This window comes from Mustela erminea, chromosome 1 (assembly GCF_009829155.1).
Source record: "Mustela erminea isolate mMusErm1 chromosome 1, mMusErm1.Pri, whole genome shotgun sequence".
Lineage (NCBI taxonomy): Eukaryota > Metazoa > Chordata > Mammalia > Carnivora > Mustelidae > Mustela > Mustela erminea.
The window spans coordinates 72,474,497-72,488,731 of record NC_045614.1 but is presented as its reverse complement, the minus strand read 5'-3'; the positions used below and the strand labels follow the sequence as shown (position 1 = coordinate 72,488,731).

The window sequence follows — 14,235 nt, the reverse complement described above, 5'->3', positions numbered from 1 at the left end:
TGCTCTCTTTTAAAATAAATAAAAATCTAGGGACGCCTGGGTGGCTCAGTTGGTTAAGCAGCTGCCTTCGGCTCAGGTCATGATCCCAGCATCCTGGGATCGAGTCCCGCATCGGGCTCCTTGCTCCGCAGGGAGCCTGCTTCTCCCTCTGACTCTGCCTTCCACTCTGTCTGCCTGTGCTCGCTCTCGCTCGCGCTCTCTCTCTGACAAATAAATAAATAAAATCTTTAAAAAATAAATAAATAAATAAATAAAATAAGAATCTTAAAAAAAAAAAAAAAACCAAAAACCAACAAAACACAAAGAACCATGGAGAACATGGAGAAAAATAAACAAATAAATGAAAAACTGTCTCTAATAACCAAACCATTCAAGAAACAAAAATCACTAAATTCCAAGTTATTTTTGGAAAAACACAGAACCTGATGGTTTGAACAGTAAAATAAAAGAAAAATAACTACAGAAATACTTTATTCTCTGCAATTAATACATCTTTAAAGTGGCAAGCAGGGCAATGAGGCCTGTGTGACTTCCAAAAATGTTCAAAGAATTCATCTACCCGTCATGTATAAACTGTAAGAAAGCTTTATCTTCAGTTCCTCTGCCTTCAGCTGGCAGTGAAACAGACATCCTAGCTTTAAGTGTGCCAGCCAAATAGTTAATGATCTGTAAACATACACTTACAAGTACTGAGAGTTCCCATTTAAACAGACTAAGCTGAAAGTCCTCCTATAAAGAACACTTTAATGATGATGCTAAAGTTATTCTCTAAACATTTTATCTAAATTTTCATTTTACATTAGATTTTTTAAAAGAGGGCATATTTTACAGATGTTTTTAAAACAAACTGAAATATTTCATTAGATCAAATTATATTCTAACAGGACTAGTTTTATGTCCTCATTCAAGTGCCAGGAAACTTTTTATGTAAAGGACTAAAGAGTAAATATTTTAGGCTTTGCAGTTCACATAAGGTCTCTATCAGATATTCATCTTTGAATGATGATTCAAATGATGGGTGAAGGGTATCAAAAAGTAAAATTTTAAAAAAGAAAGTATTTGATGCTAAATACATAAATGAAAGGAGAAAAGACAAAACCCTCCGAGAAATATAGGAATATTTGGGTGACTTTTATGATACTAAGGGGCATTAAGTACAACAATAATTGATAAAAACCACTAAAATCACATAAACACTTCTTAGAATCACTTAGAATGGGATCTTAAAATTCTCCTAAGTTATTAAAGCCACAAAGGGGGCACCTGGGTGGCTCACTCGCTAAGTGTCTGCCTTCAGGTCAGGTCATGATCCTAGGGTCCTGGGATCCAGCCCCATGTCTCCCTCTCCCACTCCCCCTGCTTGTGTTCCCTCTTATACTTTGTCTCTTTCTGTCAAATAAATAAAATCTTTAAAAAAAAAATCATCTTTGATTTTTTTTTTTTTAACCCTCAAATCTTTAAAGATAGAAACAAAACAATTCTTGGCTTGCTGGCCGTACAAAAAACAGTCTACAGGCCAAACACTGTCCTAGTGGATGGACCAAAGGAGGAAAGACTTGTTGATTAGATTACAGTGAAATTCCCCACAGCAAATAAGCCCATATCCCAAATTATGTCTGGGTGCTATTCAAACAAGTCACTCTCTGCAAACCAAGTATAAAATCCACGCACTTAAAAGAACTTCAGTTTTATTTTAATTTTTTTAAAGATTTTATTTTTAAATAATCTCTGCATCTAATGTGGGACTTGAACCTACAACCCTGAGACCAAGAGTCACATGCTCTACCAATTGAGCCAACCAGGTACCCCCAAAGAACTTCAGTTTTAGCATGAAACAATAACCATCGATTCTTACTTCTTTTTTGCACAAATTTGAAAACAGAATTGATTACAAAAGAAAGTCTGTAAACTCTACCAAAACAGTATAGGGATAAAGGTGTGCTCGTGATACTGTTTTATCACCCCAACAGATCTCTAATTCAACACCAGAGGTCATGTCCATAAACTTTACAATGACAATTTAATTAACAGATTTAGAAATAGGAAGATTCAGAAGATGTGATTTCTAACTGTAACAATATCACAATTAGTGTGTAAACCTCGACAAGTGGAGTATTTCCATTTGCTCCCCATCTTCTCAGTAGAGGGGGCAAAAGCAGACAAAATTTATGGTGATGGACTTAAAGTTCTATAACTATTACCAATTCATTACTTCTTGGTCAGTGATACAACAAAAACAAAATTCTTTTATAAGACATCAACAGTGTTTTAAAAAGATAATACAAAAACAAGAATCACAGGCATCAAGGTGGCTCAGTCACTTAAGCATCTGCCTTCAGCTGAGGACATGATCCCAGGGTCCTGGGATCCAGCCCTGAATCAGGCTCCCCACTCAGCTGGGAGCCTATTTCTCCCTCTCCTCCCCACTTGTGCTCTTTCTCGCTATCTCTGTTGCTCTCTCTAACCCTCTCAAATAAAATCTAAAAAAAAAAACAAAAACCACACACACCCCCAAAAACCAAGAATCCCATGAAAATGAGCAAAGAAAAACACTTAAGTACTCATAATACATTAATAATAGCTATCTTGAACACCTCCAGTGTATGCCACTGTTAGAAATGTTTTACAAACATTATCTCCTATAATCCATATGATAATTCTAAAAGGTAAATAGCATAATCTGAAAGATTAAGCAATTTGCTAAAGAAGGGTCAGGATTAGAATCCAGCAATACTACTCAACACTGTAAACACTGCCATTGTACTTGGAGCAGCTTCTAGTCTTCAATGGTGATAAACAGGGGGGACAAAAGGAAAATTAAGCGGTATTCTGCCTCCCTTTTCTCCCAGGTTCCTTTCCTGTGGTGGTGGAAGGCTGAGACACTGTGCTCTTCTTGTGCACAGGTTTGTGTGCCTGGTATCTGCTATCTATGGAGAGCTTTGATTCACATCTCCATAGCTATAGTGGATTCATTACTGCCTACAGTATCATGATAATCATGGCTAGAATAGAAAGAATTCTAGCCTTCCATGTTCCTTCTTTATCCAAGTGAGGGATCAACATTGTGAAGCTGACATTTTTTATTTGGCCTGGCATGATGTAAAAGAAATCACCCTAGGGCGCCTGGGTGGCTCAGTGGGTTAAGCCTCTGCCTTCAGCCCAGGTCATGATCCCAGGGTCCTGGAATTGAGTCCCACATCAGGCTCTCTGCTTGCTGTGGGGGGCCTGCTTCCTCCTCTCTTTCTCTCTGCCTGCCTCTCTGCGTACTTGTGATCTCTGTCTGTCAAATAAATGGATAAAATCTTAAAAAAAAAAAAAAAAAGAAATCATCCTATTTTATCTGAAAGCTGTGGTGATAAGAGCCATGAAGGGTCTTCACTGGAATCTTTTGGGCTCATACCTGCTATGTGGCCTCCCACAGGTTATCTGGATGACCCAGGCAGGGTGGGAGCTTTTGGTCTGCTCCCCATCTCACAAAGAGCATCTCCTCCCTTGCCTCAGCAGGCAAGAACAGGGAGAGGCTGTTAATCAGCTGCAGCAACTGCACCCAGTGGTTCTAAGTAAACATGTATGCATGGCTGTTCCAGACTACATTCCTCTAATGTCGGGGACCTGCTATGCACCTGCATAGCAGAAAGTCAGACAAACTCAATTTTGAATCCCAGCTCAGTTGTGTAACCTGGGGCTCAAAACGCTCTTCTATAAAAGAGTGAACATGTTATATAATAAAGCAGAACATCCAAGCAATAGGCATTTAACACGGATGTTTCCATCCCATCTGTTGGCCAAAGCTCTACCTTTGAATATCATCATTCAGTAATCCACATTAAAAAACAGAATTCATCCTTTATCATTGCCCTCACCCGCTCAGACTAATTAGACATGAACTGAAAACCACTGAATTTAATTCAATAAAGATCAATCACAGCCAATAAACGCTAATCTCAATGGTTATTAACAGTTCCTAGGCTCCTGTAAGTCACACTAAATAGTTTTTAATCAATAAATATATGTATTCTATAGTCCAAATGTCATTAAATTATAGGATGCCAATTTTTAACCTATCTACCAAATAGGTAAAGATTAAAGCAAATAATCCTTAGTGTTAGTAATGGTGCTAGGTAAACAAGTACTCCCATATACTGACGGCAGGAATGTAAAATGGCATTAACTTTCCCAAGACTGTTTGGTAATATATAAAAAGACCCTAAAGATACATACTTTTGAGCCAGCCATTCAACTTCTAGGAACTTATCCCAAAGATACTATTGGAAAAGTGGAAAATTAGATAAAACCATAATAATCTGTCTACCCATCAATTATAATTATGGCATAACCATATATATTATTCAGTCACTAAAAGGAAGGAACCCATATCTACTGTCTTTAAAAAACAAAACAAAACCCGACGAAGTTAAAAAAAAAATCTGATTTCAAAATAGTATATAAGGTATAAGCCAATTTGTTTAAAAAACAAATACAGGGATGCCTGGGTGGCTCAGTCTGTTAAGCGTCTGCCTCCAGCTCATGATCCCAGGGTCCTGGGATCAAGTCCTGGCACCAGGCTCCTCGCTCAGCAGGGAGTCATCTTCTCCCCTTGCTGCTCAACAGAGATAGCAAGAAAGAGCACAAGTGGGAAGGAGAGGGAGAAGCAGGCTCCCAGCTGAGCCGGGAGCCTGATTCAGGGCTGGATCCCCAAACCCTGGGATCATGACCACAGGTGAAGGCAGATGCTTCTCCTCCCCCCTTGCCGCTCCCCCAGCTTGTGCTCTCTCTCTCTCTGACAAATAAATAAAATCTTAAAAAAAAAAAAAAAAAGACCAGACTTTTTTAAAAGAATTAAAAACAAAACAAAAACAAAAACAAATATAGACACATAGAAAAAAAAATGAACACTGCTATATCTAGATGGTGGGATCATGTGTTATTTTTCATTATCTTATCTTCATAATATTTCTCTCTGATAAGAAACATGTATTACTTTACAATTTAAAATAGTGACTTCCAATTCTGAGAGGAAAGTGCTTTAAGACATAATTTCTTTTAGTTCTTTTAATCCCAGTAAGTATGAAAGAATCTCTATTAACAGATCAGTAGGTTGTAATTCACCCACAACCCCACAGCTTCAGGGGAAGGTAGGAAGGGCAGACTCTCAGATCTGGTGCCTGTAGGTCAGGATCCCACCATATCTGAGCTGCCCTGGCCTTTCCACTAGGTTTTTAGCTACTGCAACAAGCTCCCTTAGTCTGCAGCCCACAGTGTTCTCCCATCTAACTTAGCAAAATTTCACTCAGATATCACCTTTTCCGCAAAATTTTATGTGACCTATTTAGCAATCATTTCATACTGACATATATGATTTTACTACTTTAAGTTTAGATAGCAGGGATGGAATCTTATTTAACTCTGTTTTCCACAGATGGAAATGCTTTCCAGCAAAGCATTTTATGCGCAGCATGTTCTAATAAATGTTTCATGAGTAAATGAATAAAGAGATAATCTGTGAGGCCTTCCTAACAGCTACTCCCTGATTTTGTAAGTAAAATGAGGCCCCCCAAATTAGTCCATGGTCACCCACTTGCTGAGTCCTTTCTTTTTCCTATCTCAAGCTGTGCCCTTGTTCACTCGTGCTTGAGCTCTCTCAGCACTGGAAGAAACATATGAACTCCACTTAACACCTCTTAAACCTATGTTCAGACTATACCTCTAGTTGGAATAACAATGATACTTTAAATGAAAGCTCATCATCATTCATTCTGCACCAAACATCATACTCCATTACCCAGAAAACTCTATTAACTGGCATCTGTGCTTATTGATAAAACTGATGCCCATAATACCCTAAAGCAAGGGTCCACAAACCAGCACACAAAACTGTGTGCTGCCTGTTTTTGTAAATAGTTTTGTTAAACACTGCCACACCCATTCATCTATGTATTGTCTATGGCTGCTTGGGAGCTACAAGGGCAGAGTTGAGTTATTTAAGACAGAGACCATATAGCTCACAAAGCCTAAATTATTTACTATCTGGCCATTTACGTAATAGGTCACTGACTGACCACTGTAAAATACCACTGTCACTGGAGTCTTAAAACACTCTATACATGGTTTATTTTTGACAGTGGTAGCACCTAACAAGCATTGAATAATTTTGTTAGTTCTTTGAAAACCACCAATCCAATATCACCCATATCCATATCCAATATGTGGTAGTATTCTCTTCCTTGCAGCATATCCCATAACCAATTACTTCAGAAAACAGCATTAACATACTTCAACTGATCAAAATCTGTATCTTCCATAAGTCATGGAACCTTGATGATCTTTAATCCCAGCTCCTCATAAGTTAACGATTTCAGAGTGGACAGTCTCATTATTTTCAGTCGCTCCTCACATGAAGTTACTTCTGTGAACAGATCTTGAGTTTCGCTATGTATCTTTAGGTTTCCTACCAATAATTCAAGCATAATAGAAGCTAGTTTTACTCCTGAGTAAGAAAGACTATTTCAAACACACTGCCTAAAGATGCTCAGCATTTTGTGGGGCTTTGCTGGCTGTACACAATCCTGGACTAGTGCCTTCAGGGAAAAATAGAAGGCTCTAAACTTCCTCCCTGGGTACAATCAAACAGCCCACATCTGTAAGGAAATACTTTCTTAATTTCAGTCTAACTGCAATATATCCTCAAAATAGTTTTTTAAAAATATTTAATAACCCACAAGCTTTAGAACTTGAATTAAAGAATGTGGGATCAGACAAGCCTTCAGAAATCACTAAATCCAAATATCTTAATTTACAGACGAGAAAGATGAGGCTTACATGATTTACCAAAGGGCCAACTAGTTTTCATTAATTTATGTTGGCCCCAAATCAGAAAGTTATACTGATGTTCTATTTATAAGCCAGGTCCTGTGCGGGAAGCTAAGATTATATATGAATCTTAGTACTAATGAATTAATTTAATTAACTCAATGGGATTTTTTGCAATGAAATAGATACATCACGAGAATCAGATAAAATTCCTTAATATAAACTGCAAACACCTTATTTCTCCTACAAAGAGGGCTCTCGTTTCCTTTAGGGAGACAGTTCAGTATATAGGTTAAGAATACTGGCTTTCTCTGCCTTCGGTTCAGGTCATGATCCCAAGGGTCCTTAGATGAGTCCCACATCGGGCTCTCTGCTCAGCAGGGAGACTCCTTCTCTTTCTCTCTCTCTGCCTACTTGTGATCTCTGTCTGTCAAATAAATAAATAAATACTTAAAAAAAAAAAAAAAAGAATACTGGCTTTGGGGCACCTGGGTGGCTCACTTGGTTAAGCAACTGCCGTTGGTTCATGTCATGATCCCGGAGTTTGGGGATCAAGTCCTGCATCGGGCTCCCTGCTCAGCGGGAGCTTCTCCCTTGGACCTTCTCCCCTCTCATGCTCTATCTCTCAAATAAATAAATAAATAAAATCTTAAAAAAAAAAAAAAAAAGAATCCTGTCTCTGGAGGTAGGCTATACAGTTTAGATTCCTGATTTTCACTCTTTCTAGCTGTGTAACCCTACAGCAATTTACTTAACAGCTCTGTGTTTGTTTCCTGATCTTTAAGGGGATAATCAAATGCTGTACATAATCCTTACACAGCTAGTACATGTAAGTGCTCTATAAATGTTAGGTACTGTTATTTTCCTTAGGGAGTTTCCTTAACAAAACAGAGGAAAAGTAACTAAGATGTGGAGAAAGTACCCTTTAAAAAGCAGCAATTAAAATATAATTACAATCATTGAGGTAAAAGTTGATTAAATAGAAAGGGTAAAGAGGAAAAAAATAGTTCTTCAAAGGGCAATTGGTAAGTTAAATCCTACTTAAAATACGTGCATGAGAAGTTTTGCCTTTAATATTAAAAACAAACTTGACTGAAGCCCATTCTCAAAATCTTTCAAGAGAAAAAATGGTTAAGCACTAATGTCAGTGTTTCTGCATTTCATGACAGGTCAGGCCTAGGTAGATTAAATGATTGCTTAAACACGAATGCCACGGCCACAGTGGTGTCCCTCAATAAGCTGCATCCTAGAATCCAACAAATATTTGGATTTTAGTTTAAAATAATTACTAGTATTTTTACTCAAAGATAGTCTTTTAAAAAAGTTACACAGTAGGAAGAATGTGTGGCCCTCTCTTCCTTGCAAGGAAAGCCATGCCAGAGTCAGGAACACATGGTCTTAACAGCTGTGTGACCTTGGAAAACTCATTTAACAGGTCTTTAAAATTCATTATCTCACCCATAAATTGGTGCTAACATCTACCTCTCAGATTTGGAAGTGGTGAAAGAAGGGGCACAGCAGAGAAGATACACTAAGATTTACATGAAAATGCTTTGAGAATGGCTCATACAGTATACAGTACTGGTCCTCATCCTCTTCTCACCCCCATAGGGAGTGGGAGGGGAGGCCATGTAGCAAGCTAAGGTTAAACTGCAATTTGTTTTGGGGAACATAAGCAAGCTTTGATCACTGTCCTATTTTAGGTTGTTTCTGGAAATGTAAAACCTTACTGCAGCCTCAGATTTTGTTTTTTAAATACAGGACTCCAGAGATCACCGTAATTCATGAAATACACATTAAGGCCAAGCATCCTCCTGCTTAGTACCCTCAAACTCATAACAAAGAAAACCACAATACCTATTTATATATTTCTTCCCTCCACCAGCACAGACTAAATGTTGCTGTAACATGTGATGGTAAAACGTCTTTAAGCAATCTTTAGAGATGTTTTTAAAAATTAACCCTATTTATGTAATCAGTATAAAAATCTGTTTTTCTAAAGCTGAAAAGGACTTTGATGAATATCCCAACAGTACTCAAAGAAAAAATTTTAATTTCAAGCTTGTATAATTTTATACTAGATGGAGCCTTACAAACTATCAAGCTCTGAAGAAGGAAATTTAGTCTGTTCTAAGTATGGAAGGACAGAAGTGTCTGGGGCCTCTAAGTATACTCAGTCACATACAGGGATCCAGTGTCAAGCAGGTTAAAAAAAAAGGGTTAACAAACAATAACAAAAAAAGCATGGTACAACCTCAGCACATCAGGGACATCAAAAATGAATAAACTGTCACTTTTGTTTCACTACAAACAGAATCCTCTAAGTAACATCTAATGCATAGAAGTAATTGGGAGGAACTTACAAAATGAAAACAAAGTTCAAGAATCTTAACCTTATAACAGTAGTATTTGAAAAGAAGTCTTACTGAACTTAGAGTCATTAAAAAAAACCACTTCAATGAGGTCACATTAAGTCCATTTTAGTTTAGCAGCTAACAGTAATTTGTTTAAATTAGTAAACTTATTTTCTGGGATTTTTTTTTTTTTTAATTTGGACCCTAATCCATCTCTGCCCTATAAATATCACTAATGTGGACACTAATTCAATTTTCAAAAAGAGAATTCTGATAAAAGATTTTCTAATTCAGTTAAGAGAAATCCATCACAAAAAGTCACCGTGCTGTTATCACTTCATAAGCATTATTTCATCAATCCTCCCCATAACTCTAGGAGGAAGACATTATTGTTTCTATAATATCCACTTTGAAGATGAAGAAACCAATGTTTACAGATATCAAGGAACTTGTTTAAGATCATAGGGCTGTGACTGAACACAGGTTAATAAGCAGTAGGTAGTTTTAATCATATTAAAAATGAGGTAAAAACTAATTTTTCAACTAGCTCCATGTAGTAATGAACATCAAGAATCCTATATATTCTAGATTGGCAGCAATTCAGGAAAAAAAAGTAATTTGTCTCTATCTAAACATTTTTATTAAAATAGACCCTGTCATGTAGCATTTGACTTCTTTGTTTCCTTTCCTGTTTTTAGATGTACAGAAAAACAGTCTTGAGACACCAATATCAAAGTTTTAAAATTTAACCATCATTTTATAAGCAAATGTCAATATCTGGCACTTAATATGAAAGAAACGTCTTCTGCAAATGACTCAGGAGCTAAGCCTGCGAAAATGTGAATCTGTGATTTATTCTCCCTCAATGTCCAATACGCCCACCCTAAGAATCAGTAAAGAGAGACAAAATACATAACTTCCAGGGAGCAGAGGAGCTACAGAACAAGAATGAGATATTAGACCATTTCTCCTTATTAAAATTATTTGGCTGAAGGGACTGGACTAGTAAGGTGTTTTACTGCCCTTTACAAATTTCAGAATTATAAGTGACAGTTAAAAAGGCATTGGCAACACGAGGCCATTGTACCCAAAAAAGCTGAATCAAGTAAGAACATTTATCACGATTACCAGGTCTCAATTTCTAGCTTCTCTGTCAATTATACAGAGTCAGCTATTAAATATTAATAGTATGCCATTTGCACTGGAGCCCTTGCAAAGAGCCTCCTGCTAGCAATTTTTGTTATGAAAGAGAAACCATCTTTTTCTAGGTAATTCCCAAGCCTCTAGAATCCGTCAGATGGGCTACCGCGTTTGTCCTTCCCATGCGAGACTGTCAGGGCCACCTCCACATCCACATCCAGGGGAGGAAGGGCTCTGGGGAGGGCGGGTCCCCGCAGGTACCGGGGCCTGGGTCCCCGTTCGCCTTCTCCCCCAGCTGTCAGCGACAGGTCCGGCGGCGGGGCGGGGCCGGGCCCGCCTGTCCGCACAAAGCCAGCGAGCGGGCGGGCGGACCCTGACCCGGGCCGGGGTGGGGGCCGGGCGGGGCGGAGCGAGGCAGAGGATACTTACCCAGCAGCAGTACGTTCTTCCCCGCTGGGAGCTTGGAGCGCGAGCGGGTGGAGACCTCGCTGAGGATGCAGGACCTAGCGGGGAGCAAAGGCGCACGCTGAGGCCGGGGACCGCGGCCCCACCGCGGGAGGCCTTGGCGCGCTTGGGCGGGGGCTGCCGAGAACGCAGTGGCCTCGGCACGGGATCCCGAGATGTCCGCAGGGCCGGGAGTGTCAGCGGGGACCCAGGGAAGGGTGGGGTCGTTACCAAAGGTTCTGCCCGTCCTCGTCGTCGCCCGCTGCGGCGCCGCCGTTGCCCGACGTTAGCTCGTTAGCCAAGGGGCCCCCAGTGTAAGTCGAGGCTAATCCCGGCGGAGAGGAACCGAAGGACCCGACTCGCCCCACAGCCGCCATCTTGGTCGGGAATCACACCACTCCCGGCAAAGCTGAATGAGGGAAGCGGCGGCGGCGGCTGTGGCGGCGGCGGCGGCGGCGGCGGGAACCCGGATATGGAGCATTCGGCACACGGGAGCGGGGCGGGGCCTGCGGGGGCGGAGCCGCGGGCTCTGCCGGGACTGACCGAACGAGGGAGGACGCACCGCGCGTGCGCTGCAGTCTGTCGAACGCGCGTAAAGAATGCGCGTGCGCGGGCTGTCTAGCCGGTGGTTGTGCTACTTCCCGGCTTATACAGGTCTCAGCGTGCTGAGGAGCCTCCTGCCGCCCCACCCGCAGCCCTGGGCTGCAGCAGAGCGGGTTGGGGTGTGTCAGGTGAACAGTGCTCCCTCCCACTCTTCAGTCAGGTCTACGAACCCCGCAGCTAGCGTGGAATTCCTGCACTGTCATTACCCGCCCCCCCCCCTTCAGGCTGAGCGGCGGTCACCCGTCTATACCCGCACTTCCCCTGCGCCAAGAGGGAAATGGGCCGCCCCGCCGTCAAAGAGGCTTTGTGCAGCCGGAGTCCGGAGTGTAACCTGGGTCCCGGAGTTCTGGGCGCTTGACGGGGCACTTTAATAGGAGCCTCGATGTTTTCGAGTGAGATGCCCCGCGTGAGAATTGACAAGACCCGCTAGGTGAGTCATCCATACAGCCAGTCAACAGACGTTTTACTCAGCACTTCTTATGGCAGGCGCAGTTGGCACTGGGCATACACAGATGCAAAGAACCTAAAGTAGCCCTAAAATAACTCCCCTTCTGTCAAAACTTGATGGTGTGGCCCTTTGTACATCATTGCTGTCATATTTGAAGATTGCTTGCTAATATGTGATCTGATCGTTGTTGTTAGGCGAGTGGGAAAATCCACAGCTAAAGACTGTCTTAGTTACAGGTTAACAGTGCTGTTAGTAGCCTAGGGTTTTGGAGGCAAATCTGAGTTGAGATTCAACTCTATCAGCAATCATAGGCCATTTTCTTCACCTCTCCCGAGTCTCAGTGTTCTTATCTGTAAGACGGGGATAAAAGGACCTAGAATTTTTATGGAGATTAAATGGGATGATTCATGTAAAATGGCTTAGAACAGTGACTGACAAATCTTGAATGCTTGATACATGTTTATTTTTAAAGACTAATGTTTTCCTTTATGGTTCAAACCATTTACATCTCATCAACCCCTGGAGCTGATAGGCCTAATGAATTCCTGCAGTTAAAGCTCTTCATTTTTTGTTAGTTTGTTTAATATGATTAGGAAAGGAACCAGAATCTAGTCTTGGGATCCCAGGCTTTCTATGGTGACAAGCAGGGCAAGGACTTCTGGGGGAACCTGAGTGTTTTAAGTCACTGATGTAAAGGAGGGCTGTTTACTGCACTGGGCCTCTCTGAGAGTTGGTTCACTTTCTGTACTTTACTCCCTCAGTCATCTTTTGTTGTCAGGTCATTGTTTCCCCCAATTTTGTTGTAACAGAGTTGTTAGTTCTGTATCATATTTACTTAACCTGGGAAGTATTAACTTTATAATGGTTTCAGGCTTCTAATGCTCCATGACTTCTAGATGCCCAACTACCCACTTATACCGAGGTCAAAGTTGTATTCTGCGTAGTTTTATAATATCCCTATCCACTGTTGTTCCATTAAGATGGCTAATAAGAGTGGTCATTTATGAGTACCTCGTATACTCCAGGCACATGTGTTATGGTTTTCAATCCTCATACTTTGTAAAGAATTGGCAAAATTAAGTAATTTACCCCACAGGTAGGAGGTAGATAAATTGATATTTTGACTTTCTAACCCGTTAAATGGCCTATGTCAAATTAGAATAAATGTACTGGCAACTCTTGTTGCTGTTATGGTAAATATCTTCTACAGAAATCTCTATGTAACAAAAATAGGGAAACTTTGTAGTACAATATAAGGAAGTCTATAAAAGGGAAGAATCCAGCAGTCCCCTGGGATTTTTGTTATATAAGTGCTATTTACAATTGAGTTATTTCCTATACTATGATTACTTTTCTTTCTTCCCCAACTTTTTCTTACATCCAAAATTAATAATTCTCTTGGTTTTTCATTTGCTTAGATTTCTAGGCTTAACTGTAATTTAGTCTCGAATTCTTGTCCTAGTTGTTTAAAAGTTCTCATTAGGTATTTGGACAACTTCATCTTAAACACATTTTTTTTTAAACCCTTTTTTTTTTAAAATTTATTTGACAGACAGAGATCACAAGTAGGCAGAGAGGCAGGCAGAGAGAGAGGAAGGAAAGCAGGCTCCCTACTGAGCAGAGAGCCTGATGCAGGGCTCGATCCCAGGACTCTGGGATCATGACCTGAGCCAAAAGCAGAGGGTTTAACCCACTGAGCCACCAGGCACCCCTCTTAAACACATTTTTAAGAACTTTCTAAGCTGCTTCAATTTGAATTGGTTGTTCTGTGTGCTTAATATGGAGCTGTCATCATGGGATCTTCTCTCACCATTGTTGCGGGGGAATTCCTTTGCCTCATTCTCTTCTCTTATCTTATAGGCAAACTTCCCCCCAAGAGTTTGGTGAGGAAAGATGTATGGATACATTTTTGGAGATATCCAGCCAGGGTCTGCCAGGGAAAAAATGGCATTCCTGAGGTGGTGCTAGATGAAAGCTCAACAAAGGAACTATTTATAAAGGTGTGGACAGTATTAAGATGGGGCTAGGAGGAGCAGGAAGATTTAGGCTTGAAGGAAAAAGAGGAAGAGTGTTTACTAGAATCCAGAGAGAGCTGCAGTTGTAGGAAAGAATTTCTCAATAAGGTCTGTGAATTCAGTAAAGAAACACAGCACTGACTTCTCTCTTTTTGGCCCCTCATATCTTGCCAGTTGGCCATGTTGGCCAAACCCAACCAGAAGCTGGAGGACAAGAGAATTCAAGTGAAGCAATACATGCAGGTCTACGTCCCAGAGCACAAAGAAGGATAGAGAAGGGTGGAAGGTAGATCTGGAGGGACAAACAAATGATATCCAGCACACCTTGTGTGTTTGAAAATGCTCTTAGTTTATACTCACTTAATGATAGTTTGGCTTAGTATAGAATTCTTTTGTTGCAAATTACCTTCCCTTAGGTTTT

The 14,235-nt window shown here is 40.6% G+C and overlaps 1 protein-coding gene across 1 annotated transcript in view; it reads right to left on the bottom strand.

Annotated features, from left to right (window-relative positions):
• Positions 1 to 11,294, bottom strand: part of DYNC1LI1 (dynein cytoplasmic 1 light intermediate chain 1) — a 44,687-nt gene extending 33,393 nt beyond the window's left edge. The window contains exons 1-2 of the mRNA XM_032319733.1: positions 10,980 to 11,294; positions 10,734 to 10,807 (exon numbers count right to left, since the gene is read on the bottom strand). Of these exons, the coding sequence (XP_032175624.1) occupies positions 10,734 to 10,807; positions 10,980 to 11,125 (220 nt within the window). The 5' untranslated portion in view covers positions 11,126 to 11,294. The remainder of the gene's footprint in view (positions 1 to 10,733; positions 10,808 to 10,979) is intronic.
• Positions 11,295 to 14,235: the final 2,941 nt, after the last annotated feature.